The sequence below is a fragment of the Mercenaria mercenaria genome, chromosome 4, assembly GCF_021730395.1.
Source record: "Mercenaria mercenaria strain notata chromosome 4, MADL_Memer_1, whole genome shotgun sequence".
In the NCBI taxonomy this organism is placed as follows: Eukaryota; Metazoa; Mollusca; class Bivalvia; order Venerida; family Veneridae; genus Mercenaria; species Mercenaria mercenaria.
In genome coordinates this window covers 24,543,136-24,570,281 of record NC_069364.1, presented here as the reverse complement: position 1 = coordinate 24,570,281, position 27,146 = coordinate 24,543,136, and the positions used below count along the sequence as shown (strand labels likewise).

At 35.4% G+C, this 27,146-nt stretch overlaps 1 protein-coding gene across 3 annotated transcripts in view; it reads left to right on the top strand.

Annotated features, from left to right (window-relative positions):
• The window catches only part of LOC123551213 (sushi, von Willebrand factor type A, EGF and pentraxin domain-containing protein 1-like), a 30,695-nt gene extending 5,631 nt beyond the window's left edge, over positions 1-25,064 (top strand). For 2 of the 3 annotated variants that reach the window (XM_053540775.1, XM_053540774.1), the window contains 19 exons: positions 306-409; positions 1,054-1,148; positions 6,987-7,280; positions 7,764-7,904; positions 11,313-11,513; positions 12,475-12,651; positions 13,299-13,487; positions 14,596-14,709; positions 15,766-15,857; positions 16,129-16,314; positions 16,544-16,630; positions 19,687-19,792; positions 20,052-20,171; positions 21,413-21,479; positions 21,605-21,710; positions 22,148-22,191; positions 22,927-23,038; positions 23,906-24,003; positions 24,787-25,064. In XM_053540775.1, coding sequence (XP_053396750.1) covers positions 306-409; positions 1,054-1,148; positions 6,987-7,280; positions 7,764-7,904; positions 11,313-11,513; positions 12,475-12,651; positions 13,299-13,487; positions 14,596-14,709; positions 15,766-15,857; positions 16,129-16,314; positions 16,544-16,630; positions 19,687-19,792; positions 20,052-20,171; positions 21,413-21,479; positions 21,605-21,710; positions 22,148-22,191; positions 22,927-23,038; positions 23,906-24,003; positions 24,787-24,928 — 2,475 coding nt within the window. In that variant the 3' untranslated portion in view covers positions 24,929-25,064. The remainder of the gene's footprint in view (positions 1-305; positions 410-1,053; positions 1,149-6,986; positions 7,281-7,763; positions 7,905-11,312; positions 11,514-12,474; positions 12,652-13,298; positions 13,488-14,595; positions 14,710-15,765; positions 15,858-16,128; positions 16,315-16,543; positions 16,631-19,686; positions 19,793-20,051; positions 20,172-21,412; positions 21,480-21,604; positions 21,711-22,147; positions 22,192-22,926; positions 23,039-23,905; positions 24,004-24,786) is intronic. The other variant, XM_053540776.1, reaches the window with a different exon arrangement.
• Positions 25,065-27,146: the final 2,082 nt, after the last annotated feature.

Below are 27,146 nucleotides of genomic sequence, written 5' to 3'. Positions count from 1 at the left end.
ATACGGCAAAACTGCTAGAAAAATCAAACGGTTCCCAGATGTTGGAGATGAAAAGTCGAAGCAGAAAAATAATTATCATAGCAATTGGAACTTTACAGTAGAATAGACTATCTTATTCTATATCTATTTTATCTATCCAATCTTGAGTAAAGATGTGAAACACATAAGACATACAAGTTGCGGATGCGCAGGCTGGTCTGGAACCATGCTGGTCGCAAATGCACTATGTCAGTTTTCTCATGGTGCAGCTCAAATCAGTTTACCATATTGTCGAATTTTTATTACTTCTGCTTTCTGTATTTTAGTTCCCTTCAGTAACACATGCATCGAACACACTGAAAACAGATTTACACCTCATTTGGAGAAGTAGTAGTAGAGTAACGTCCACACAGATGCAAGTAAAGATCAAGTTAGTATTAACATTTTCTGTACGAAAGGTCCAGCAAACAAATTGTATTTCAGACTATTATCGACAAACCGATAATTGAGCCGAGCCATGAGACAACTAACATAGTGCATTTGCGACCAGCATGGATCCAGACCAGCCTGCGCATCCGCGCAGTCTGGTCAAGATCCATGCAGTTTGCTTTCAAAGCCTACTGCAAGTAAAGAAACCGTTAGCGAACAGCATGGATCCAGACCAGCCTGCGCATCCGCGCAGTCTGGTCACGTCTGGTCGCAAATGCACTAGGTTGGTTTTCTCATGGCGCGGCTTATATCTTTCCATGATATTGGTTCAATATTCAGCTGACTTCAGACACCAACAACTAACTTTACTCTCCTTGTCAGTTCCCTGCTACACCTTTTATATTTTTAGTACTGGAAACGTGTTCTTTTATGTCCAAGGTCATTGAAAAATGTATCATTGTGCTTAATATTTTTAATTGATTAAAGGAAAAACAGGTAAACAGTATATTATTTTAATTCTGGTGATAATACTTGATTGACTGCCACGGATATTTATTTTGTCATTGTCAGTGACATCTATGCAATGTTTTTAAATATAAGTCCAAATGTGCATGGACTACATCAAAACATGTGTATGAATTTCAGTTGCACGATTGTAATAGATTTTTCAACCTACAAACTAGGCATAACAACTCGTTGGATTACACAAGGTCTACAACAGGAGTGTAATGGTACATCAGGTAATAGCTAAGTATTTGAGTCGCGCCATGAGAAAACCAACATACTGCGTTTGCGACCAGCATGGGTCCAGACCAGCCTGCGCATCCGCGCAGTCTGGTCAGGATCCATGCTGTTCGCTTTCAAAGCCTATTGCAATGAGAGAAACCATTAGCGAAGAGCATGGATCCTGACCAGACTGCGCGGATGCTGGTCGCAAACGCACTATGTTGGTCTTCGCAGACATGGCCCGTTTTCGCGCTTTTTGCGTCCGTGCATGGTAGCGCTTAAACTCGATACTACAAACGTATTGGTGGCGCCAATGCATTAAATTATATATCAAACGACAGAATACGGCAATTCCAAAGTGAACATTACCATGAAAGACATTTTCTATCTGAATTTTGAAGGAGATGCTAAAACAGACTTTTGTTGGGGGTTTTTTTAGCAAATTCCGGAAAAAAATTGCTTCTGATCCATTTTGTAAAAAATTGACCAGTGGAATATTTGCCAAATTTTCATATGTGAAAATCTATTTGTTTGTTAATATTTGTACTAAATTACAAAAAATTCACGTCACAATTTTTATATTATAACCGTTTGAGTTTAACCACTGCGGCGTCGTTACAATACGCATTAACGTTATGTAACGTTACATTTGTTTATTTTTAAATGGCTTGTCAGGATTCGACTTGGAAACCTATAAACAAGCAATTATGTGACATAAAATGAATATTTCAATCTAAAACATATTAGGCATTTCCTGACCGAAAAAAAAACATGCAGTATTTCAAAATCTTTTCATTTAAAAGAGTGTATCTTTTGAATGCTTGAAGTTCTTGATCTTCATTTAAATACCCGCTTCATTCACTCTCCTGAATGCATTGTTTTTGCGAACTCGTCTGCTCTCTAGGAAAACGTATGCTGTCGGCAATGGTGTCACTGACGTGTTCCGTTACGAGAATTTAAAAAAAAATGGAGACTGAAGTCAGAGTGAATCGCGATAAATACAGACAATTCAGAAAGCTAAAAAAATAGGTTTTTGAAGAAAGGGAGTGTTGGGAGTGATAATAAAACGGACGCACGCACTCACGTACGCACACACATCCCAAGGTCATACATTTTATTATTTCGTTTCTTACATTTCCAGCCTAGTAACATCTGACCATAACATTAGTGTCCGTGTGGTTACCCGGTTAATTGCCCGCTCCGCGCAGTGACGGCTGAATTTGGTTAGACAAATTTGACATTTTTTACCACAGGCGCTATCTGAAATAAATCATAACTTCTTTAAGTCCCGCAATTATGATATAAGAGAGGTGTCGCTCACAATACTGTCCCTGCGTAAGCGCATCCTTATAATTGAGCGTATCCTTATAAACTTCCGATAAGTGTACTGCTAAATTGTTTTTGAAAACGCTTATCAAAATAAAGAATCAAAACTTACACATATTCACGTACTCATACAAAATGTAATATTTCGTAAATACGAAACCAGTGGTTGCAAGTTTGAGCCGCCGCTCCTCCATGCAAAGTTACGATTTTTGAGTCGCCCATATAGATAATGGCAACATAGATTTAGACATGTTTAACTTCAATCGATGTTGAGTTACAGCAAGTCTCAATCACAACCGCTGTTTTCCTTTCTTTCACACCACCCGCTTAGCTCAGTAGAGGGAGCACATATCTATGAATCGTGAGTTCGATCCCCGGGTAAGGCGTGATGGTTTGATAGAAGGTAGGTGTCCGAAATCAATCGCCTTTCATCTCTGATTTAGGGTGTAGCTGGAAGTTACTTGTCGAGAATACAGAATACAAGAACACTGATTAGGTTTACTTTCAACCGTAACACAGAAACAAAACCCAAAACAAATAAAAAAAACTTTCTTTACACACATCTCTGGAGAGCTAAAACCTCGTTGCAAAGGATGGTGTTTCTATCCAGGCAAGCAGCTGAATAAATTAAACTTTCCAGAGCAACAGCCTTTGTATAACAAAAATATTTTGTTTCCCCAGGGTTATTGATGTTATAAATATACATAAGGGCTTTTTTAAAGTTGTATTAACTTCGGCTATTAGCATTTTTTTTTTCAGAGTTCGGTGTTACGTTAAAATGAATACTTTCTATTTTTACTTACGTTTTACTTTTTTCGTATTGTTCCGAGGTTGACTATATCTGTATAACCTAGTATTACTTTCTGAAGACTGATTGTCGTTCGAATCCGTTTTCTAAGATGAGTATTAACTAATAAAATATCTATGTTATATGTGTATAATATAGGCCTCAGTGCTATAAGATGCATGTGTAACCATTTTATTACGCATGAATTATACGTCATTGAAATAGCGGCCTATGATGGAATTCTATACAGATACTCTTTAAAATCTAAAGTTTGAGATAACTAGAATAAATAGAGGATATTTGTTTGTTTTGAGTGAATATGGAATATATCTCACTGAGAAGTGAGAAAATTTCAAATATTTTCACGAGCGCGTAGCGCGAGTGAAAATGTGAAAATTTTCTCACTTTGAGGTGAGATATATTCCATATTCACGAAAACAAACAATTTTCTTTTTATTTATGTTCAATTACGTTGAGATTTGCATTTTGCAACTATTTTTAATCTCGCGCGGAAACAGACACGCGTAAACAGACATGACGTCAGCGTGCTGTGACGTTAAAAGACGCATACAACATAAAGTTCCATTTTATTTTATTTTTTGCTGCATAACGTTTGAAATTCTTTAGGTAAACTATTTGAATCGAGAAATAAACTATAAGAACAAAATGCGACTACATTTTCATCCTGTTTTAAGCAAAAAATTCAAATTCATACACATGTAATGAGGGGTGGGCTATATCTCTCACAGTGTGAAAATTTAGATTTCATATTTTCACAGTGTGAGTGATGAAATATGAAAATATTTAACTGATAGAATACAGTATTTCATTAGTTAGCATAAAATAAAGATTTTTATTTGCGAGATAAATAATTTCAATCTTAATGTTGAATAAAATCATTGTTTAGTTCTAACAGACTCTTTTAAAAATATACTACTTTAAATAGGTTAAAATGAGTTTCTCTTGATCTCGAGACATACGAAAATCCATTGAACTATGCATTTTTATCGGGGGTAGGGGTAGAGTAATGTAATTCAGCGCAACGGTAATGGGTGTCGATTTTGTCGCATTCTCATATATTGAATATAAACTAAACATTAAAATCTGAGTTCAACACTGAAAAAAAATCGCCCAATGTAACCGAGTTTTAAAGGTAATTTTGATTTAATTATGGTAAGAAAAATGAAATAGTAGAGTTTATCTTAAAACGAGGAGATACATGAAAAAAAAATGCTCAATTGTGCTGTCTTGTGATATGGGGGTAGGGGTAGCGTACTGTAATTTTACGCGAAAATGAATTCAGTGAACCCATAATTTTATTCCTTCGCTCGACAAATAGAAATGAGCCGCGCCATGAGAAAACAACATAGTGGGTTTGCGACCAGCATGGATCCAGACCAGCCTGCGCATCCGCGCAGTCTGGTCAGGATCCATGCTGTTCGCTAACGGTTTCTCTAATTGCACTAGACTTTAAAAGCGAACAGTATGGATCCTGACCAGACTGGTCTGGATTCATGCTGGCCGCAAACCCACTATGTTGGTTTCCTAATGACGTGGCTCAAATAAGTTTTCATTATAATGTTAGTTAGTTTGTTTGTTTGTTTTTTGTTTTTCATTTTTATTTTTTCATTTTTTTTTGTCAAATTCTATCGTTTGGGTTTCACATGAGACAACATTAAAACAGACTTTTTATTCACATTATTATACAAATCAGTACTTGTTGACTGAATAGTACGGTTTACTAATAAAAACAGTTTGACAGACGCGAAATCATGGTTCATCAAAATTGGACATCAATGGTCGTGTTTGAAGGTTTGCAAAGAAAAAAAAGCAGAAATACAAAGGAGTACAAAACTGCGGTGGCACAGAGGTGACATAGATGTTTTTATATTAATACGTGTGCACGTAATAACTAATACGTGCACACGTACTAATACAAAAAAAGCATCAGCGCACGTATTACTTTATATGTACGTAGATGTTTTTTTATACCAATACGTGCATTAAACTTGCTTGTTTTTTTTAAACTTGCATGTGAGCTGATGTTTTTCAAACTAATACGTGTGCACGTAATAAATTATACAGATGTTTGTTTTTTTTCTCTTTTTTTCTATTGATATGTATGCTGGTGTTTTTTTATACCAGTACATGCGGTGATGTTTTTTATATTAATACGTGCGCACGTATTAGCTGTTACGTGCTATTACGTACGCAACAAGTTATACGTGTGCAGATGTTTTTTATACCAATACGTTCGTTTTTTTTAAACTAATACTTGTGCACGTATTAGCTATTACGTGCACACGCAATAAGTTATACGTGTGTAGATGTTTTTATTTTCTACTTTATGTGCGGTGATGTTTTTTATACTGATATGTTCGCGCATGTAAGTTATAACGTGCGCACGTACTAGTATAAAAACACATATGTCACCTCTGTGCCACCGTACAAAACACATTACGGGAGGAATATGCTGATTTTTTATAAAAAAAAAAATAAACGGAACCCAATAACTTCAGCTTAAGCGCATTTCACCTTAACATCATTATCTATTAAATCAAATGTAAAATTTACACATGTTTGCTTGTTTGTTTGTTTGTGTGTTTGTTTGTTTGTTTGTTTGTTTTGGGTTTAACGCCGTTTTTCAACAGTATTTCAGTTATGTTTACGTCATGTCGTAAGCGACGTACTTCATGCGTTGCCGTAATCAAATTCAAACGGTTAAACTATAAAAACGTTTCCGTGATCTTTTTTTTTTCTAATTTTGCACAAGTATTAACAATATAATGAATTTTTACCTAATTATAAAAATTTGGCAAAAATTCCACGGGTCAATTTTTAAAAAATGGATCAGAAGCGATTTTCTTCCGGAATTTTCTAAAACAAACAAAAGTCTGTTTTCGCACCTCTTTCAAAAATTCAGATATAAAATGTCTTTCATGGTAATGATCACTTTGGAATTTCCGTATTCTGTCGTTTGATATATAATTTAATGCATTGGCGGCACCAGTACGTTTGTAGTATTGAGTTTTATACCAATTTAGCGCTACCATGCACGGACGTAAAAAGCGCGAAAACGGGTCATGTTTGCAACGTCATGGTAACGTTATACTCATGTATATTGCTCTAAAAGATGATGAAATAAATTGGAAATATCTTCAAGTTTATTTAGGTATATAAGACTATTAGCAAATCTTAAATTTTGACAAAGTACCATTCCCCCTTAAACAAATTGCTTGAATTTGCAGTCGTGTAAAAGCAGTCTTTGGTATTAATTTATCAACGTAATTATGTTTACAAAATATTCTCGTAAACAATGTGTCATAACGATTTTCAAAAATCAAAATCCTGCATGGGTTGGTTATTTTTACAAATTCCTATGGTAATTTTTCATATATAAGGTAAGTAATCCTGTTGGGGCTACCGTGTTGTGTTGTCGCTAGCCGCGATACAAAGTGTCGGGCATAGTACCATACCGTGGTGTGCGACAATGATATGCTACGACCGTAGCGTAATCAACCTACCGTTTCATACCAAAATCACATTTGTACGGAACTCGTTACGTAGCATATCAAATAACTTTCTGTTACTTTTTCCAGTAGAGCAATCTCATTTTGTTATAACAAGATGATTTTACTTCAAGTCCAAAAAATTAACGAAACCTTGATTTGTTTGAAGAGCTTTATTTCAGCAAAAAGAAATACACCTATGTTTTTTATGTTTCTGAATGCACGACTAGCTGCTGCACCGTCTTGTGCTGCGGGATCATACTACAATCTCACGCAGCAGGCATGCGTTTTGTGCCCAGCTGGGTATTTCTGCCCGCCCAATACATGGACATACGAAGATTATGCGTGCCTCGCAGGTTATTATTGTCCAACTGGCTCAAGCCTCCCTACCCAGGTTCCGTGTCCACCAGGGACATACAGAGCAGACACGCTTGGAACCAGCATTACAGACTGCCATCTATGTCCATGTGGAAAGTATTGCGACATGAATGCACTCTCTTCACCGACAGGAGACTGTAATGAAGGTAATTATAATATGACAACATATTGTTAAAACTGAAATAGATAGTGGCTAATCTCTGCCAGGTCGCGATGGTGGGAAGAAAATATGAAACAAACTCGACAAATTTCTCCAAGTACAAGACAGTCAGAGGGTTTATTTGTCGAGCTGTCATGATGGCGGTAAACTGTCTCGTTTAGTTGGCCTTTTTGTCCTGTTGTCATGTCTTCATCTCGCCAATACACCATTTCGTCACATGGCTTACCTATCGAGCTTTTGTGACGGCTTTTCGCCAACACTAAATAGCTTGACAACCTGACAAATTTCACTCAAAAACATGACATTCAAATGGCACCAACACAGTAGAAGAATATTTTTGTGTCTGATATTTTGTACCACTTTTGTGCCTCTTTTTTATTTCGAGTTATTGTATTTTCTCGCTGCCGAAACGCCTTCTCGACAAATACTAGTAGTTAATAAAACACAAAATAAACATCTTCCTTTTCAGGTTATTATTGTATTGAGGGTGCGGAGAGTGCAACGCCGACTGATGGTATAAGTGGGAATTCCTGTTCATCCGGATATATCTGTCCCGCGGGTTCCTGTAAACAAACGGCATGCATAGAGGGATACAACTGTACTTACGCAGGTAGATGATACTGTCACTTTTGAAGAAAGATTCCGTGTACTTTCCATTGAATTTATTTTAGTATCATACTGGTGGAAAACCCTAGGTTTGGGAACTAGTTTTTGGTTTATGCTCATCCGTCAATCGACAATTTCACTTTCAACATTCCTGAAAGTTTTCAAAAAATGAATACAGTCACAAGATGTTAATCAGTTTTGATAATGAACAAAAAACTTTAGTAACATTAGAGTTATGGATCTTGAATATGTCAAAATAGCTATACACAGAGCTCACGTGTAGTCTCGGACCAGAAAAATAATAGACATATTTGTTTCAGCAGAGTTATAGCTCTTGAGTGTAAACGTTTACATCGGTCACAATTTCTTGAGTAATATTCTGGAAACTTGTACAAAATGTACATGTATATGACTACAAGGTATCGGACAAGTTCGATAATGGTCAGTTAAGACTGCTACTGAAACACAAGCGTTATCCCCAGCTTTTATTATATTTGACTGGCAAATCAAAGTAGGTTGTCTCCCTTGAAACTTATCCGATAATCAATATTGGTTTCCCTATAGATATTACATCGAGCAATAGATTATATAGGAAATTTATTTTTAATGATTAATTTCAAATATTTCTATTGGTTTGTGAATATTCTATTAGATATGACAGTAAACTTCAATTTCTTCTCTTCAATTTGATGTGAAAATATTTATTCTAACTGAACATCTTCTTGCTTCCAACATTGTTTTAAAAGTATCACCATCGCTTATATTGAACATATAGTGAAAAACAGTAAACTTTTAAATTTCTCTTACTTTAGAGGCAAATAAATCATATTTTACAAAGCATGACAATTTATTATCACATATGTAGGTATTCTTGACTTTATAAACAATACAATAATATAACTTTAAGTGTAATAGGGTAAAGGCTTCTTGCTTCCATTTTACTTCAAAGTATATCCAGAAATAAAAAACTTCTGGATTTCTTAAAGTTCTGATGTAACTTGAACCGTGTTAATCTACGGAACTGCATACATCAACAACTGACGTACGATTCATTGTAGTCTTTTGAAATAATAACGTTCATAATTGTCTTATTAGTCAAAAAAAAATGAAAATAACAGAATAGAACAGAGCTTTGATTTTTCACCAAACTGTTTATGAGAACAATACGAATCAACATAAATTACGTAATTTCCGACTGAAAGCTAGATATCTTTGAAATATGAAATATTGAAATATTGAATAATACATACGAGGACAGGAGAAAAACTACTTCAAAGAATAATTTTCTAATGAAATAGTGTAATTTGCAAGTTAGGCGCTCACTGAAAGCTGGTAAGAGGGGGAGGGGATGTGTACATTTATTTAAACAAAAGACACAGCATAGTTTCCACGATGTGCAAAGAAAGGGTGAAATTAACAGACGCGCAATATCATGTCTATTTTAAAAAATAGAAATGAAATCCAAGCTTGAAAACAAAAACTGGCACGCTTTTCATGAGTTTGCACGGCAGGATTATCTCTTTAGTACGACCTACATTTTTTGTCACGGTTTTGTTCGTGGAAAGCATGAAGAACAGCCATCTTTACAGCTAAAGACTTTAGTTTACACGATAAATTTGATTTCATGATAAATTGTACAGTATGTACAAACACATATTTGAATGGCATATTTGATTTATGTATAATCAAGTAACTTAGACACTATAAATAAGTAGACAGGATGAATCAGAGCTAATTGTTTAAAAAATGAGTTAGGATCTCTATGATACACATACACCAATGCTGATCAGAAAAAAAAAATCAGAAACTTGATTCATAATTCAATAGATTCTTTCTTTCTTTGATTTCTATGAAAAACCTTGGATCAAGACCAGTTAATAAAACATGTATGTGCGTGTTTTAGTAACAGGTATGTTTTTTATGTTTGTTAAATTGCTCGGGGTTTTCTTTGCCATTGCCTGACAAATACAGTATTGCTTAGTTTATTACTTTATTTTATCATGTTTTAAAGTGTAAACTTCTAGGCATGAAAGTTAAACAAAAGTACCGTTATATGGACATGAAAAATCAGTCAAAATGGGAATACATGTATCTTCACACAAGTTTCGTTTTTCTGGAGGAAAACTATTATGTACACGTGTGTTTGTGGGAAAGCTCGTTTATGAAATAATTTTCAGATTTCAATGTTTGGCGGGATTCAAATTTTCAAAAGAAAAGAAATTTATTTAAATGTTTTCATTTTCTGTAACATGACAACACGAATTTTACAATATAAAAAGCTAACATAATGTTTTTTACATAAATAATACTTCTATATGAATCTATAAAACAACATGATTTATATCAAAAACTGGCTACATGTTTTGATGCTTTCTATGGAGTAACATGCGACCTTAATTTCCGTGTATTATGGTTACTTAAAGCAAAATATTAGATCAATGCAAAATCCATAACAAAGAATTATTGACTTAGGTCAGGAATGACACGACTTTAGCTAATGTAAGGGAGGCAATCCAGTTTGAAGAGAATTGCTTTCACACAGTCAACAATTAAGGGAGAGAATTCTTGCAAATTCTCGTTAAAAGCTGACCATGTCTTGAATTAGTCAGAAATATCTTTTTATCTCACCATAGACAAAATGATGAGCCTTTATCTGTTCGTTATCCGTCAACTTTACTCAACAAATTGATAACTCCACACCTGTTTTTTTTTTTTTTCATCTCTGCCAAATTTTAACAGATTTGAATGAAATTTGTACACAGTGTTTAATGATTACTTTAGTCAACCTACCATTTCATACCAAATTCACATTTTGTACGGAGCTCGTGTCGTATCAAGTAATTTTCTGTTACTTTTTTTCAAGCACAGCAATCTTAATTGGTTATAGCAAAATGTCAGTTAAGATTGCTGCAGAAAACACAAGCGTGTTTGGCTCTTGAATTTAGAAGTCAGAAATACCTTTTTATCTCACCATAGACAAAATGATCAGCCTGTATCTGTTCGTTATCCGTCAACTTTACTCAACAATTTGATCTGGTCAGGATCCATGCTGTTCGCTTTCAAAGCCTATTGGAATTAGAGAATCTGATAGCAAACAGCATGGATCCTGACCAGACTGCGCGGATGCGCAGGCTGGTCTGGATCTATGCTGGTCGCAAATGCACTATGTTGGTGTTCTCATGGCGCAGCTCAGTTATATTCTAGTGCAAGTTCGAAACTGTTATCTAGGGTAAAAGGGTAAAAAACTAGGTCCTTTATAACAAATACACGTCAACAACTGGTAATAAAGACTACAGAAGCCCTTGGGTCTGTCACATAATATATACACAAAAAAATGCAATATCCCTATAGTCTTACAAATCCGTGTTTGGCAAAAGAACAAAATGTGATTTTATGCACTATGCTTGAACAGATCCTTGCCATTGCTTCCCACCGAGCCCTCCGCAGAATGGTAACGTGCAAATCATCTCCGTGATGGGTGTGCAAGCTGTTTTCACGTGCGATGTTGGCTACGAATTCGCATTTCCAGATATCCCAGATGAGAGAAGCTACGGAATATATTGCTGGTGCGGGGAATGGAGGGGTTTTACGAATGTTACATGTGCACCAGTAGGTAAGTGGAGAATTGCTTCTAACTTATACTATATGATCGTAAAAAGAGATGCTGGGATTCTTTTTTTTTTCAAGCTTTGTGCTAACTATAATAATAGTTTATTGACAGAAGCAGACTAGTGTCGCTTGATAAAATGTGATATTGCTATAAAAGCCTCTTTTGGGGATAATACGATAATGCAAAAAATATATATCGAATCTTGCAATTAACCAGTAACAAACTGGCCAGTAAAAAAATAAATAATTGATCAAACACAATATCCATGACAATTTACATGTGTAATCGTGTATCTGTTTGTATATCAATGATGTTATTAAAGTATAATTGTTTGCATTGCCACATCTGAATTAACGCCCTATATTTTTAGAAACTATTGTGTCTTGGTAGTAGGGTTTGGGTATAAGGGTGCACTTATACTTCCTTGCTATTGAGCTAGCTTTTATAGCGACGTAGTAGAGTGTCCGCCTTAGGTGTGAGAGGTCCCGGGTTCGATTCCCGGTCAGACCTGAAGTATTTTCAGCCTGTTACACTTGGCACCCAACGTAAATAACTCACGAGTAGAGATAAATGGACACCTTGGAACGTCCCACAGAGGTTCATACTCCTGGAATTCGAAGAAGAATTCTAAAATGGAAGGGGTGTATGTAGTAGGGTAGAGTATATGGTTGCACTTATACTTCTTTGCTATTGAGCTAGCTTTTGTAGCGACGTGGTAGAGTGTCCGCCTTAGGTGTGAGAGGTCCCGGGTTCGATTCCCGGTCAGGTCTGAAGTATTTTCAGCCTGTTACATGTATACAAAAGTTTCGCGCCGAACCCTCGATATATTTGAGAGTTTTATTAATTATCATCCGAGAAAATAAAAATTCAGCGCATTTGTTATCATGTGAGACGGACTAGAATTCATTTACTGGAATAATTGTAAAAATGATGTAATTCTGTTTTACATCTCTGTTTCATGAAGACTGTGGCGGAAATGCTACACTGAACAACGGGTACATATATTATGGAGATGGTACAACATTTGGAGCAGCTTCCGTCTTCGTATGTAACACCGGATACAGGCTTAATGGGCTCAGCAGTGCAGTATGCATGGCAAGTGGCCAGTGGAGTAGACCTATTCCTGAGTGTGAGCTTGTTGGTATGTCAATCTGTGTTCTAATCTTTTCATTCTCTTTATATCATTTCATCGCATTTTTGGTGAAACAACCGTCTCTTTGGAAACGAATATGTTCGTGTTATGAGAAAAAGAAGCTAGAAGCACAGATAGGAGTTTTGATTCAGGGTCAAGTAACGTCTACCATTTATGTCCACACCACCACTTCGACAATGTTTATAGATATTCCAAATTGTTTGGCAGGACCAGCTATGTATTGTCATCTTTATGGTTACTATTTCCAAAATTGAACGGTAACCATAACAACAGTGAATTATACGTAGTTCAAAAGTGTTGTTTTTTTTAATGGGAACATTTTTTTTATTTTCAAACAAACAATTAGGTACCTATGAAAACATTGTCTAGAGTGACGGTGTGCACTGGTGCACATGGCAGACGTTACTGGACCTCAACCTGTTTGTTTTGTCGATGACATACCAGAAGTGTTTATTATTAGGTGACTAAACATGATTAAATGCTACAAAATGTCTGACGGATCATGTACGTAGCAATGACCTTAAGACGTCGAAAATGTTTGTAACTGACTGAGCAATATCTAACAATTTTAAAGCTGATCATCTCGGACTTATTCTTCATTGCCGGGTCTCTACACGTGTTCTGTCAATTTACAGATTGCGGACTCCCCAGATACACAGTTTATGGGTTTATATCGGATCCACCGGCAAACAGTATAATTGCCACAACATTTAATTCTGTAATCACTTACGAATGTAATGATGGGTTCCTACTTAAGGGTCACAAAAGTAGGCGTTGTCTAAGCTCTGGTGTTTGGAGTGGCCACATACCCTTGTGTGTACAAGGTAAGGCTATTTTCCTTGAATGAAACAGAATAGAGCTTCTTGCAATTCATCAAAACAAAAACCATACCCGTTTAATGTTGTTGCAAATATTAATGAAATTAAGCTCAGCTATGCATGCATCCATTCTCTCTTTATATATACGAGCGTACGTTAACAAAAGTCAAAATTAAAATTAAATGTTACCTTTTAACTTTCTAAATCAGTCAGAAGTCCTTTTATCTTACATTTGAGCCGCACCTTGAGAAAACCAACATAGTGGCTTTGCGGCCAGAATGGATCCACACCAGCCTGCGTATCCGCACAGTCTGGTCAGGATCCATGCTGTTTTCGAACAGTTTCTCTAGTTGCAATAGGCTTTGAAAGCGAACAGCATGGAGAACTGCGCGGATGCGCAGGCTGGTCTGGATCCATGATGGCCGGATCATTTTTTAAATGATTAAATAAAAAATGTGTTTGTGGCTTCTACTGAATATTATTAGACATCATATTATTTCTTTAGTTTTAATATTATAAGAGAACTGGAAAAAAAACTTTCAAAAGGTAAGGGTACATTTCCCAAAATCAACGAGCACGGCAAACGCATTCAGAATCATACATAGCAAAGTAAGCCTGCCGAAAATAGTAACAGTAGTGGAAAGATATAGCAGACGCGTTTCTTCAAACCAAGAAGAACAATAGCAGACTCGGTTTGATTGAATCTGTGCATGAGAGGTAAGGAAACGTGCAACGTCTTTCACGTGCCATAGCACCGGCTTTAGCGGAACTCTATTACACATATGTTGAATGAACTCTATGATCCGAAAGGATTAGAAAATATAACAACACTGAATCCAAGTACGGGAAGACTTTTTACAGCCGCCACACGACACTTAAAGATATAATTATTGTTCTGATAATTAATAACAGTCATTTCTTACACAAATTTGGTCACACGGTCATTTTTGCATAGCAAAGTACCTGTTTTGTATTAAGTCACACTGATTTTTCGGGAAATAGATAAAAAAAAATATCAGTTTATTATTACCAGAACACACATGTATTATTTGAATAATTATTATCATAGGACCCACATATATTTTTTGAATAATTTACCTATTTTGATGGTCAGTGTTGGGGACAAAACCTGAGCCGTGTATTAACGATATAGACGATAGAGGCACAGTGTGGGAAATAACTCCACCAGGAATGGTATCAACAAAGCCATGTTTAGATGGATTTCAAGGTACATTATTTCATCATTGCGAAGAACTTTATCCTATACTTTTGTTATTTTTTCCGGAGGCAGGTTTAAGAGGGTGTGTTATTGCCTAACTGGCGGGGAAAGTTATACGGATCATCTGGATAAGAGATCACCTTATCATATACCTAGGGAAGGACTTGTTACATGTAGGTCATTATTTAAGAATAAATTTATAGCAAAAGAGTGCTTTATCACTATTTATGCGTGATGGGCGGTTATACGTCGTGCGTAATAATTGCACGAGGGCGCAGCCCGAGTTAAATTATTTGTACAATGTATTGCCGCCCGAGTGTATAAATAGTGTTAAAACATTCTAAGGAAACTAGGATGGGAAAATCAAATTAAAAAGAATACTTTTAATGAAAAGTTTGCATGTTTTAGGTAAATAAGTGTAATGATTTGTTATTAGTTTCAAACAAATCAGTAACATGACCAAAATCTGATTAGCACCCCTCTTAACATCTAATGGCACAGTTTAAATTGAAAGATGGAAAAGTTCATTATAGAAATTTAGCAAGGTGAGGGTTTAGATCAGTTTTCAGATAGGTTAAGCTAGAAGTTTATCAAGACATTTGGTATAGGCTGATCACAAACCAAAGACAGCTTTTTTTTCAAGCACCAAGTCTGAAGTTTAACTGTATGCACTTTACTTCGACTAATTTTATTGTAACGTATATGACCCGCGCCATGAGAAAACCAACATAGTGGCTTTGCTACCAACATCGATCCAGACCAGCCTGCGCATCTGCGCAGTCTGGTCAGGATCCATGATGTTCGCTAATAGTTTCACCTATTGCAATAGATTTTGAAAGCGAACAGTATGGATCCATGCTGGTCTTAAACCCACTATGTTGGTTTTCTCATGGCGCGGCTCATATATAGATTATTAACAAATTGAATAGCATGTTTTTATGTAGATGTAGATATGTGTTTTTACTGCTCGTTCAGCCATTCTATTGTACACAAGTGGACAGTCTGCGTAAATAATTATATGAATTTCTTACATGTTTTTTGTTGATAGTTTTAATATGAATATAGGAGTCATATCTAGAAACTGCACAGCGCTTGGACAATGGTTGTTGCCTACCTATAACTGTGTGCGGGAGACCCTCGATGAAATCACTAAACTGGTAGTTATATATCCTTTTGTCGCTTTATCCTTTCATTTGGTAATAATTTATCCTCCTTACGATTTCGTCTAAAATTAATTAGATCTATTAAACGTTCTTAGTTTGTTTTTCAGAAGGTTATTATTAGATTATTCAAACCATGATACAGACTATAGATTTTGTACTGTATTTACCTGTTGTGCTGCGAATGGAGCATTTATGAGGTCCCGATGGGAAGTTTAATGTTTCAATTACAGTCCATTTCACAGGATTTGTATTTCTACAATTATAGGTCGAGGGCGCTGCGGAAAATCCATCAGAATCACTTGTAAGCACAATTTTGACAAATTTGTCCGATGTTACGACTTCCGGTGCAGACGACATATTGTATGAAGGAGAACTGCAGCTGGTCACTACGACGCTTGAAAATATAGTTGATATCAGTCAAAACATAACCATTGACGACAGCCAAACACAGGTATCTATCGAATTGAATGATAGGAATATTGGACTTGTGTGACTATTTTCTATGCAAAATGCATTGTTGATTACGTAATAGTTCATACACTTTCATTATCTACAGATACCATATATGTACATACAACATAGAGCTATGCTTATTAATTTTTATTGACATGTTTATGTAAACCCTTTTGTTGCCAGCGAACGGTTGGTTGACTACAGATTATTACTACATATCTTTCCAGAATTTTATAAGGACGGCTAGCAATCTTGTGGACAAGAAGAATGCAGACTCATGGAAATCAATAAACCAGGCAAACGAGATTAACAATGTATGCTTGCTTTCAATAGAACTATCAAAGCTTCATTTATCAGCCTGTTGATATAAGCGTGATTGTATATTTTCCAGTTTCATTGTTCAATATGTATATGCATTTTAAAAACACTGTCGAGTTATATCAAAGGTCAACATGTTTTCTTTACAGTAATTTAATACCTTACTATAAAATAGTTTCAAAATTGTACGGGACAAAATTTTGTGAATCGTGCCAAATCCGGAAGTTTACGGGGCCTCCATGACCGAGTGGTTAAGGTCGCTGACTTCTGATCACTTGCCCCTCATGGATGTGGATTCAACTAGTTTTAACTTGTGACCTCTTTATATTTTCTCGCTGTAAGGATTTTCATAAAACTACCATCATTTGTTAACATCGTCATTATAATTTGTTGAGTCCACAACCCAGGTCACTAGTCAAAAGTCAAGGTCACACTTGAAGGTCAAAGGTCATGATCACATGATCATGATCACCCTGTGAAAGCTGCATCTTGGAAAATTAATCCGGCGTTTATTGGTGGTCCTATTTCATATTAGAATTACCTATATGACATCAATGTACTACACATATTTGCCTACTTTTATGAGGTTTTTAGATTTCTACTTCAGCTAATACACAGTAATATTGCACTCCTAAAGTTTTGTATACATTTGCTTTGGGACTCGTTCCATGATATTTTTTGATGAAAATTTAATCACATTTTAATTAAAAAACTCACACTGAGACATTTAATCTACATGTATGACATTGGAACTCGGCAACTGCATTGAAATGAAATTTCAGTTCTAAATAGCAATTTATTAAGGGGACGCATACTTTGAAATTAGAAAAATGTGGGTGGGGTATTATAAAATTTACCTGCAAAAAAGTACAAGGTTTTGGTAAATGAAATGAATACTGTTTCAACTGTTATAAGTACACAAAGGATTGCTCACTAAAATAAAAATGAGAAAAACTGAAACAAGGAAGTTATTGTTGAATTACATAAGACTTCTTGTGTACATTCAAAGTCAACAATTCAGACTTTTTGGTGCGAAAATAATAGTGCTTCACTTTGTCCAAACATTTATCAATGTCCTACAGATTCTAATTTAAAGAAAGAATGTAAAATAAGTTCACTATCTTGCTTTTCATTTGGCATATGTGAGCTTAAACACATTATTTAGTTTGTTTACAAAGTAGTGCATAAGAAAAGATACGGTGGTCAAGGAATGCCACATTCCAAAACTAAAAGAGTATATTCCCCTTAATACATTAAACATTTATCGTTACAGAAGTCTAGTGGCTTACAATAAAGGCCTAGAAATGTTGCCATTATTAATTTTTAACTTGGTATTCATGAACTACAATGCACTTAAATATCAAAACACATTCAACAAACTTTTGAAAATGTATTGTCTTAAAAATCCCTAAAATAAGGTATGAAATTTGGTTGAGAGGTCCAATCAATATGTATATGTGCAAAAGCAACATTCTAATCTTGTTCACAAAAGTTACTAATACACAGCAGGAATGTCAATGATCAAAACTGGACGAATATACAGTTATCCTCACTTTAATGCCATTTATAATTTGTCCTTAAATTCTCCACCATACTTTTCATAACTCTGTTTGCACGAGTTGCACGAGAATGCTGTCATTCACGTAAAAAAAACGGGGTCAAATAAGTTGTAAATGCAATACCATCTAAACGTAATTAATGGATTATGCAGTTCAAGATAAACTTTATCTCATAACGTAACGAACATGTATAATCTAACAACAACTTTACTTACACTGATTTAAGTAGCAGTCGGTTTATAAGTGACTTTATTGATTCATTTTGTGTTTTGTTATTGTTGTCAAAAAGTATAACGGAAGTGCCTCACAACTGAAGCGGAAACCAGTTTGATGCGCAAAGTAGTCCACTGTAAGTAATATTTTTTGACAAATGTCCACATAAATTAATAATTTTCTAATATTAAAGACGAATATCTGAATAGGATTCATTATTTGATAAGAAATTATAATCATCGACATGTTTTTTTAAAAATCGTACACGTGCTGACACCTAAGTTGTCTCCCGTTGTTTATTAGAGTTACCTTTCGTCCGGCGCAGTAATACATTTGCAGTGAATCGCCGAGAAGCCGTGGGAAAATTAAAAACCATGTAAACAAACTAAAATTAACCACCTTTTCTAGATGAATTTCAAGTGATCGACATTATGCATTTAACCCGCCTGACCTGTGTAGCATCTTAGATATCTGTTCTAAGGTATTCATTGTGTAGAATGTCATGTTATGCCCTTGCAATGCTAATTCCACTCTGATTTTTTTGTTTACATTTTTTATCAATGAGAAATATGGCGTCCATCCCGAGATGAACTGACGTGGCGTTAAATTTTTACATGTTTAAGCAAACCTGGTGTGTTAGAAAGAAAATGTCATCCCTTCAACATTATTTGGAACACTGTTATTGTAAAAAACCTGTTTTTTCCTTATACAAAAGCTTAATATTTTGTGTTGAATGTACTTTCACAAAGACCTCTGTTTTCCAATTACATTCATAGTACCACATCCTTATCCACAAAATACTGAATATTACAGGTGTCCTTCAGTATTATATCAGTTTAGGAATATGTTTTTTATTTTCCCACCATCGATTTCTTGAATATGCACCCCTTTCGCATTGCTGTATGAACTGTGAATGTAGCAATATGCGTCCCCTTAAGTTGATTGGTTCCATTATAAATTACTGTTTTAAGATGCTGCAACAAACAAATATATCTCTTTGTACATTACAATATTAGGCATACCGTTTATACTTATGCTAGTCTCTCCTGTACGTATCTCTGAGTATTTTTAAATACGTAGCAAAACTTTTCACCAAAAGCGCTGCTACATCTGTAATGACACTCGGCATTTTCCGTGCGTTTACGTAATCTTCGTATACTGTTTCGGTGTCTTTCGGCCATTTTGCATAAAAAACGGAAAATGCCGAAATCGAATACGGAGAATACGGAATCGGGCGGAAATTGCCGAATGTCATTACGGATGTACTACATTATTTGCAGATTACAGAAAACGGGCCTGCTGGGGTTCTAAGGGCAGTGGATGGATACAGTGAGGTTATAGCTAACTCAACGACCAGTGCCATTGAAATAAAAGAACAAAATATAGGTATTTCTAAGAACCAACATCTAGTTATTAATTGTGTCTGCCATATTCAAGAAACAATGAATTCAGCGTAATATTTCACAATTATGCGTTTTGACAGATAATTGTTATGAGAAGGCTGTTTATTTATAAACATTAGGGGCAAAATTGTCGTTATATCTCCAAATAAACGCAGTTTTCACCACATGTAGGGCCACTCACCAAAATTTTATATCGTTTCTGTGATATAAATCAATTGAGGTAACAGTTTTGTGCTTTTCAGTATTTCGTGTCGCAAATTATACCAACAACGGAATGGAAAACATCAGATTTCCCGTGCAAGCACTTGCTGAAGAGCTGCGAACATCCTCTTTCTATTTTCTGTCGAATATTTCACTTGAAGGTAATGTTGCTACAGTTAATAGCATATTTAGATAAAGTAATTCATAGATTACTCATAAGACCAATCCGAAAAAGCAAAATATATGTTCCTATAGTCAAGCCGGTTGACTTAAAAAAATGCATTCCGTTTTTAAACCCTTAGCCTGGTGACGGCAAGTTATTTTGCCTTTGCGACCAGTGCAGACCAAGATCAGCCTAAACGTCCGTGCAGGCTGATCATGGTCTGCACTGGCCGCTATTCAGTCAGTAAATTTTCAGTAAATTACCCCTTTAAATAATAAGCGATGCTGCACGAAAAGACTGATGGACAAGTCCATTTTAGAAATTTAACAGTTTGATTAGTATCAGCAATATTTGATGCTGGTACGGAACTATAAGATCGGTAAATACCTTAGAAATCATTTTAAAAGACTTGAAGTATAATCTACATCAAATTTCTTTTACTCGTGAACACCAAATATTATCTTTCCACTTGTGGCAAAATAATAAAGTTTTTATACCCTGACCTGACTTTGGAACATGGCGGAGGTTAATGGTGACGGCTGGTGCTCAATATTAATAAAACTAACCTCATTCCCCAACGATGTTTTGACACACTTATTATTCTAAGACGGCGCCCCCACTCTTTCATTTATTTGTTAAACGCCCTTTCGAAGAAAGTCGGGTATGCTCTTCCGGTCCGTCTGTCGGCCGATATACCGTAGGGTTTCCGATCAATAACTTAAGAAAGCTTTGGCTCTCAATAGTCAAACTTCATAACATGGCTATTTGTGTAAATAAATTACCGTATTGTTTCTGGGGCCAATAGCTGAAGGCCAATGCCACAGTAACATTGAGATTGGATAAAGTTCAGTAACTACAGAACGCTATGGCCTACACTGAGTCCATAAACTTCATAAATGATTGCCGGTAGTAATGTAATGGAGGTCAATACTTCAAAGTTCACAGAGACTTCAAGACTTAAAATGGTTGTCACTCAGTAATGTACGAACACTTTGTTCTGCTGCATTCAAACTTCATAGGATGATTGTCTGTGGTCAGTAGATGACCTCTTTTGTGTTTTGGTCGGTAGGTCAAGGTCAGAGTGACCTTGAAACTGAAAGTGTACTTGACAACGCCTTGGCAAACGGTTCACAAACTTCATAGATTATTCCCTGTGTCAGTAAACGACCGTTATATGTTGGAGGCTAGTAGGTCAAAGGTTAAGGCCAATGTAAATCTCGAGACTGAAATTTTTTTCAGGTGTCAAGCAGTATTCTTCGGTGTTTTACAAGAACTTGACAGAGATATTACCAACGTCTACATCAAGGTTAGTAAACTTCATACTTCGTACCGTCTTGTGACAATTCACAGTTTGGGAGTACAAACCTCTCTTCGATTCCTATTTGTAATTCGGATAGTTATGTCAAACGTTTGACTTTATTAACCTTTCAGGAGTTACAGCTCATCTGAAATCAACGGAGCAGTTTTGACACTTAAGCTGATACCGTACAAAAACCACCTCGAATCACCGCTAGAACTACATTTTCAGCATTTTAATGTGAGTATTGCTGTTGATAGTTGTACATGTACACATATTCTGAGGTGAACTTAAAATCATATCTTTGATTCAATATGTAAGGCATTCATGAAGATTTAGATATGCATTCACAAGATTTATTGCAAAAGAATATTTTATGTTATTGTGAACTACTTATGAAGTAAGTCTTACATGGTTTACACGATAGTCGAAAAGGGTTTTGGGAAATAAGTTAAAATAAATCCACTATAGTTAATAAATGTAAAGGGTGGAATATAAATGAGCGCAAAGCCGGGTTTAGAATAAAGCACTGTTATGGAAGGATAAGGATAGCTTTGAAAGGCAGGTGGGTTATGGTGAACAGCCACATGCTGTGTATTAGACTTTTGTTGCAATTCTTGTATGATATAAAGATATTGCATAATCAATTTAAACAAGTTTTTTTTTTTAAATTTCAGACCTTTTACAAGAACCCTGTGTGCAGCTACTGGAATTTTGACAGGTACTTAAAAGAACTCTTTCTAGCAATCACTGACCTGTTAAAGGAACAACTGAATGATTTTACTTCAGAAGCCTCACGGTGTAAAATGACTATAGATATTATACTGTATTTTTTATCCTTAAGTCACATATATTTTGCAGTAACTTTCAACCGTTTTTGTTGTTATTAGGTCGCAACTGATATTACCAGTCTTGTAGCAAATTGATCATTCGTCATGTATTTTCGCAATTCTAAAACTATGCAGTAATATAGAGTGATCACGAAGGTCGTGCTCAAATTTCAAGAGGTCACAAAAGTTGTTCAGTAATTTCAATAGCTCACAAAAGTTGTTCAATAGTAATTTATTTAACAAGTCACTAAAGTTGCGCAGTAATTTCAAGAGGTCACAAAAATTGTACAGTAATTTTAAAAAAAGTCATAAATATTGCTGATTTCTGCTGGTCACAAAAGTTGTGCAGAAAGTCTAAAAGGTCACAAAAATTGTGCAGTAATGTCACGAGGTAACGAAAGTTGCACAAAAATTTAGTGATCACGAAATATATACATGTACTTTAAACCCAGAGTACATAAAAGTTGTATAGTAATTTACAGATCTGAAATGTCCGTTGATTGATTCAAATATATTTTACTTCAGCAACAACTCTGGCTTACAAAAATTGTTTCAATGAATGCATGTGATTCTGAACTTTCTCTAGAGCTGTTCGTGTTTTGGTATAGCTACCTTATATACTTCAGTAATGGTTGGGATAACGAGGGTTGTACAGTGACTTCCACGAATTCTGAAGAAACAAGTTGTAAATGCAACCACCTCACAAACTTCGCTATTCTCATGAGTCCTTACAAACAGGTATTCGTGCTCTTATATATTGTCAGCTCACCTGAACTTTGTTAAGCGTGATTCTATTTAAATATAGGTGGATAGTCCATCCGTCGCCGTCCCTAACCAATATCTTCTTCTCTGAAACCATTTAGAGGAAGTTATTGAAACTTGTCCAAGGGTTTTAAAAAATCCAATTCGATACAGAGTTCTGGTTGCCATAGCAATGTAAAAAATGGAACAAATTAAAAGAAATTCTTCTCAAAAACCACAAGGCCCAAGGCTTAGATATCTGGTGTTCAGCATATCTGGTACATGTAGTTCTCTACAAAATTTCTTAAAATGTTCTTGTCTAAAATCTGAAAACCCACGTCTTATATATTTGGTACGTAGCATCATTTAGTAGTTCTCTACCACATTTGTTCTAATCTTGCCCCTAGGGTCCAAACTGGCCCAAAGGAGTGGTTCACTTGTTTGCTGAACAGGTATTCGTGTATATCTACATTTTCTAGTTCATAGGTTGCATGACTTTTGAAACATGTATTCGTTCATACTCACATTTGAGAGTCCATACTGATACTGCGCATGTCTTTACACAATGATAAATTATTACCTACATTTATACTTCATCTTTTTGTTTTATTATATACTGAGTTGATTCTTTTTACTCTAAACAATTTATTTTAACAAGTGCTAGACAGTGCGCTATAGTACAAAATGTAGTGAACAGTTTTCCGTTCTTTGGGCTGTCTAGAAAGTACAGCAAAACTGTCCACTTAAACTGCCCAATGTCTAAATAACAAAAAAAGATAGAAATTAAAACGTTTCGTAATTTTGAATTTACATTGCGAATTAAGCAATATAAAGAGGATTTTTACAGAAAACGTTTCATTCCAGGATGTTTCTAAGGCGTTAAACATTGTAAGCATCGTTGGCTGTAGTATTTCTTTGATTGGCTTGGTTTTGACGATCGTAGTGCACGTCGCTTTTTGGAGGTAACATTTTTCGTTTGTCAGTATTTCAATGTTATTTTCATCCTGCTTCAACTCAGCTAGAACTGTGATCATTTTTAGAATTGTCATTTTTCGTACAGCGGCATTTCCTTTCACAAATGATTTTAAACCAACATTGGGGTAGATCATCGTCATATTTTTGTTGTTGTCAAGCGAGAATAGAGGTTAGGTTGTGTATTTTTTTGTAGCTCTGATCCCATAATTTGTAGCACATTTTTTGTGCTACGGTTGAATAAAAAGCCATTAAGAAACACACAACACTGTTTTGTGTGTGTGGAGAATTTTGTTTTGGATGTATTTGGCGGCTTATATTGACACGACATACAACAACCAGGTTAATCCTTATGTTCAAGATATGAACGACATTAATTAGCAGTGCTGGAAAAGCACCTGTCATGGGGACAAATTTCAGTGCATTATTCATCTTGTACAGTGTATTATTCATCTTCATCTTGTACAGTGTATTATTCATCTTCATCTTGTACAGTGCATTATTCATCTTGTACAGTGTATTATTCATGTTCATCTTGTACAGTGTATCATTCATCTTGTACAGTGTATTATTCATGTTCATCTTGTACAGTGCATTATTCATCTTGTACAGTGTATTATTCATCTTGTACAGAAATGGATTTGATTATATTTGTCATTTCTGTTGAAAACAATTTCGACAAGTTCTCCATAATAATTATTATACTCAGTTTTTATTTGGTACTGAACACTAAGTACTTAGTCTCTAAAAATAAGTTTATTTTTTCATTTTAGGTATGTAAAGTCTGAGCGTGTGATCCTTATTCTGTGTCTTTCAGCCGCTCTGATAATATTCTACATAATTTTTATTGCCGGAGTGGAGAGAACAGAAAATGAGGCAAATGTTACATTTTTTAAACTATATTCTTTAATCTGAAATTTTAATTTACTAAATATTAATGCATTTTGTATTTTATTTTAAATGTACGTGAAACATAATGCTATAAATGATGCATTATATTATTTTTTCTTTAATATACGCGAGGTAGTGCTATAAATTGTGAATTACTTTTGTTTTTTATCACACTGATGCAAATGCTTTAAGAAGTAAGGGTATATACTTTTATCTTAAATATATTTGAGGCAGATGGTATAAATTTTGTATTACATATTCTTTTGTATTAATTCAATACGGGTGAGGTGAGTGCTATAGATTTTGCATTATACATTTTTATCTTAAATATATATATATATATATATATATATATATATATGTGGCAAGTGCTAAATATTTTGCCTTTTATACTTTTGAAAATACGTGTGGCAAGTGCTTGGTATTTTGCATTTTATATTTTTAACTTTACGCGAGGCAAAAGAAATAAATTTCACATTATATAATATAATCTTTAATGTACATGAGTCGAGGGCTTTTAGTTTGCACTGTTTGAGACAAATGTAATTAATATTGCATTGCATACCTTTATCTTTAATATTCTTCATACTGATGCTGTTTCATAAATGGCGCTAGTGCTGAAAGCATTTCTATAGCTAATCTAGTATTAATGATGGAAATGTGGTTATATTTGCACTGCATAATTGAGCAGCGCCATGAGAAACCAACATAGTGCATTTGCGACCAGCATGGATCCAGACCAGCCTGCGCATCCGCACAGTCTGGTCAGGATCCATGCTGTTTGCTTTCAAAGCCTGTTGACATTAGAGAAACTGTTAGCGAACAGCATGGATCCTGACCAGACTGCGCGGATGCGCAGGCTGGTCTTGATCCATGCTTGGCGCAAATGCACTATGTTTGTTTTCTCATGGTGCGGTTCATATATGTATTTAAAAGTATTTGTTTAGTCGTTATTTAGTAGGCGACATTCAAATGGAATTAGACTCGAGCAATAGAGATACAATTAAGGTCTAGATGTGTCTACAGTGACTTGATTATTTTTTTTACCAGCAGCGGCGACTGTAAAAACATAACGAGCATGTATTTCTTGTTGTTTTTATTTTGTTATTCTGTTATTGATCGCGGCCTCGTCATATTGAATAGGACAAGTATATGCGCGCTGGGGAAACTATTTCATGATGGACCTGTGAATTCTTTATTTGCGGGTGAAACAGGTCTCATAAGCGTAAATACGACTAGCTTCTACTGATTATAAAACATACCGTACGATTTGTTGTGAATTAACTGTTGTTGTACTTTTAGTAGTTCAACCGCCACCCTTGTTTAAGAGCAACATTTAAAAAACACGTTTTTTTTCATCCTCAAGTAATAAGTAAGTAGACTCGCCCAGTTTAATCAATCTAGACGCATAATCTAACTCAATACATAGAGCGCTTACTTCACCCGATTTACATTCGGAACATTTTCACGCGTTTCGGGCTTTATCGTATGTTTAACATGGGATTTTTGAACCGTCCAAAGATGTTGGAAATGTTTGTCTCATTGTTTATTTTCTTTTTAATAAAAATGTTACTGCTTTCATTGTCTACCACTTTTTTTCCACCCTTGCCTGAACAGTAATGAGTTTGTACACTGTTCAGACAATTGTGCTCTGTTGAAATTTAACCAAACACAAGTTTACCTACATAAACAGAAAGCATGATATGTCACCATGCGCGGATCCAGAGGGGGGTGGGGACCGGGGGTCCGGACCCCCTCTGGAAAAATTTAAAAAAGGAAAGAAGACAAGAAGGAAAGAAAAAGTTTTTCGAAAAAGGCAACATTAGGACTGCATGTAAAGTATATGCGGCTGCTGCTACATACGACCCCGACATAATTCATATTATTTATCTAAAAGAAACTAAGAATTTTACTTCAAGAAAGCTTGATTTTATCATTTTCCCAAATTTAACAGGTTAGTCCATAAAACTGTCCCAGAATGCAAAAAATGAAGTGCTAAATTTCAAAATTTCCAGGGTGGAGGGGGTGGGGGCAGGGGATCGGACCCCCTCTGAGAAAATTGGCTGTGTCCGTGCTTGGTCACTATACCTGTCCAGTACTGGACATTATGGTAAACGCTTCTTTCCTGCACAAATGACAATTTCGCAACTTCTGTCCGGTTTGTACAAATTTCTGGCCGCGATAAACCATTTGACTTTTCTTGCATACCAGACGGGGATTTCCGGTATTTTTACCGGTGCTG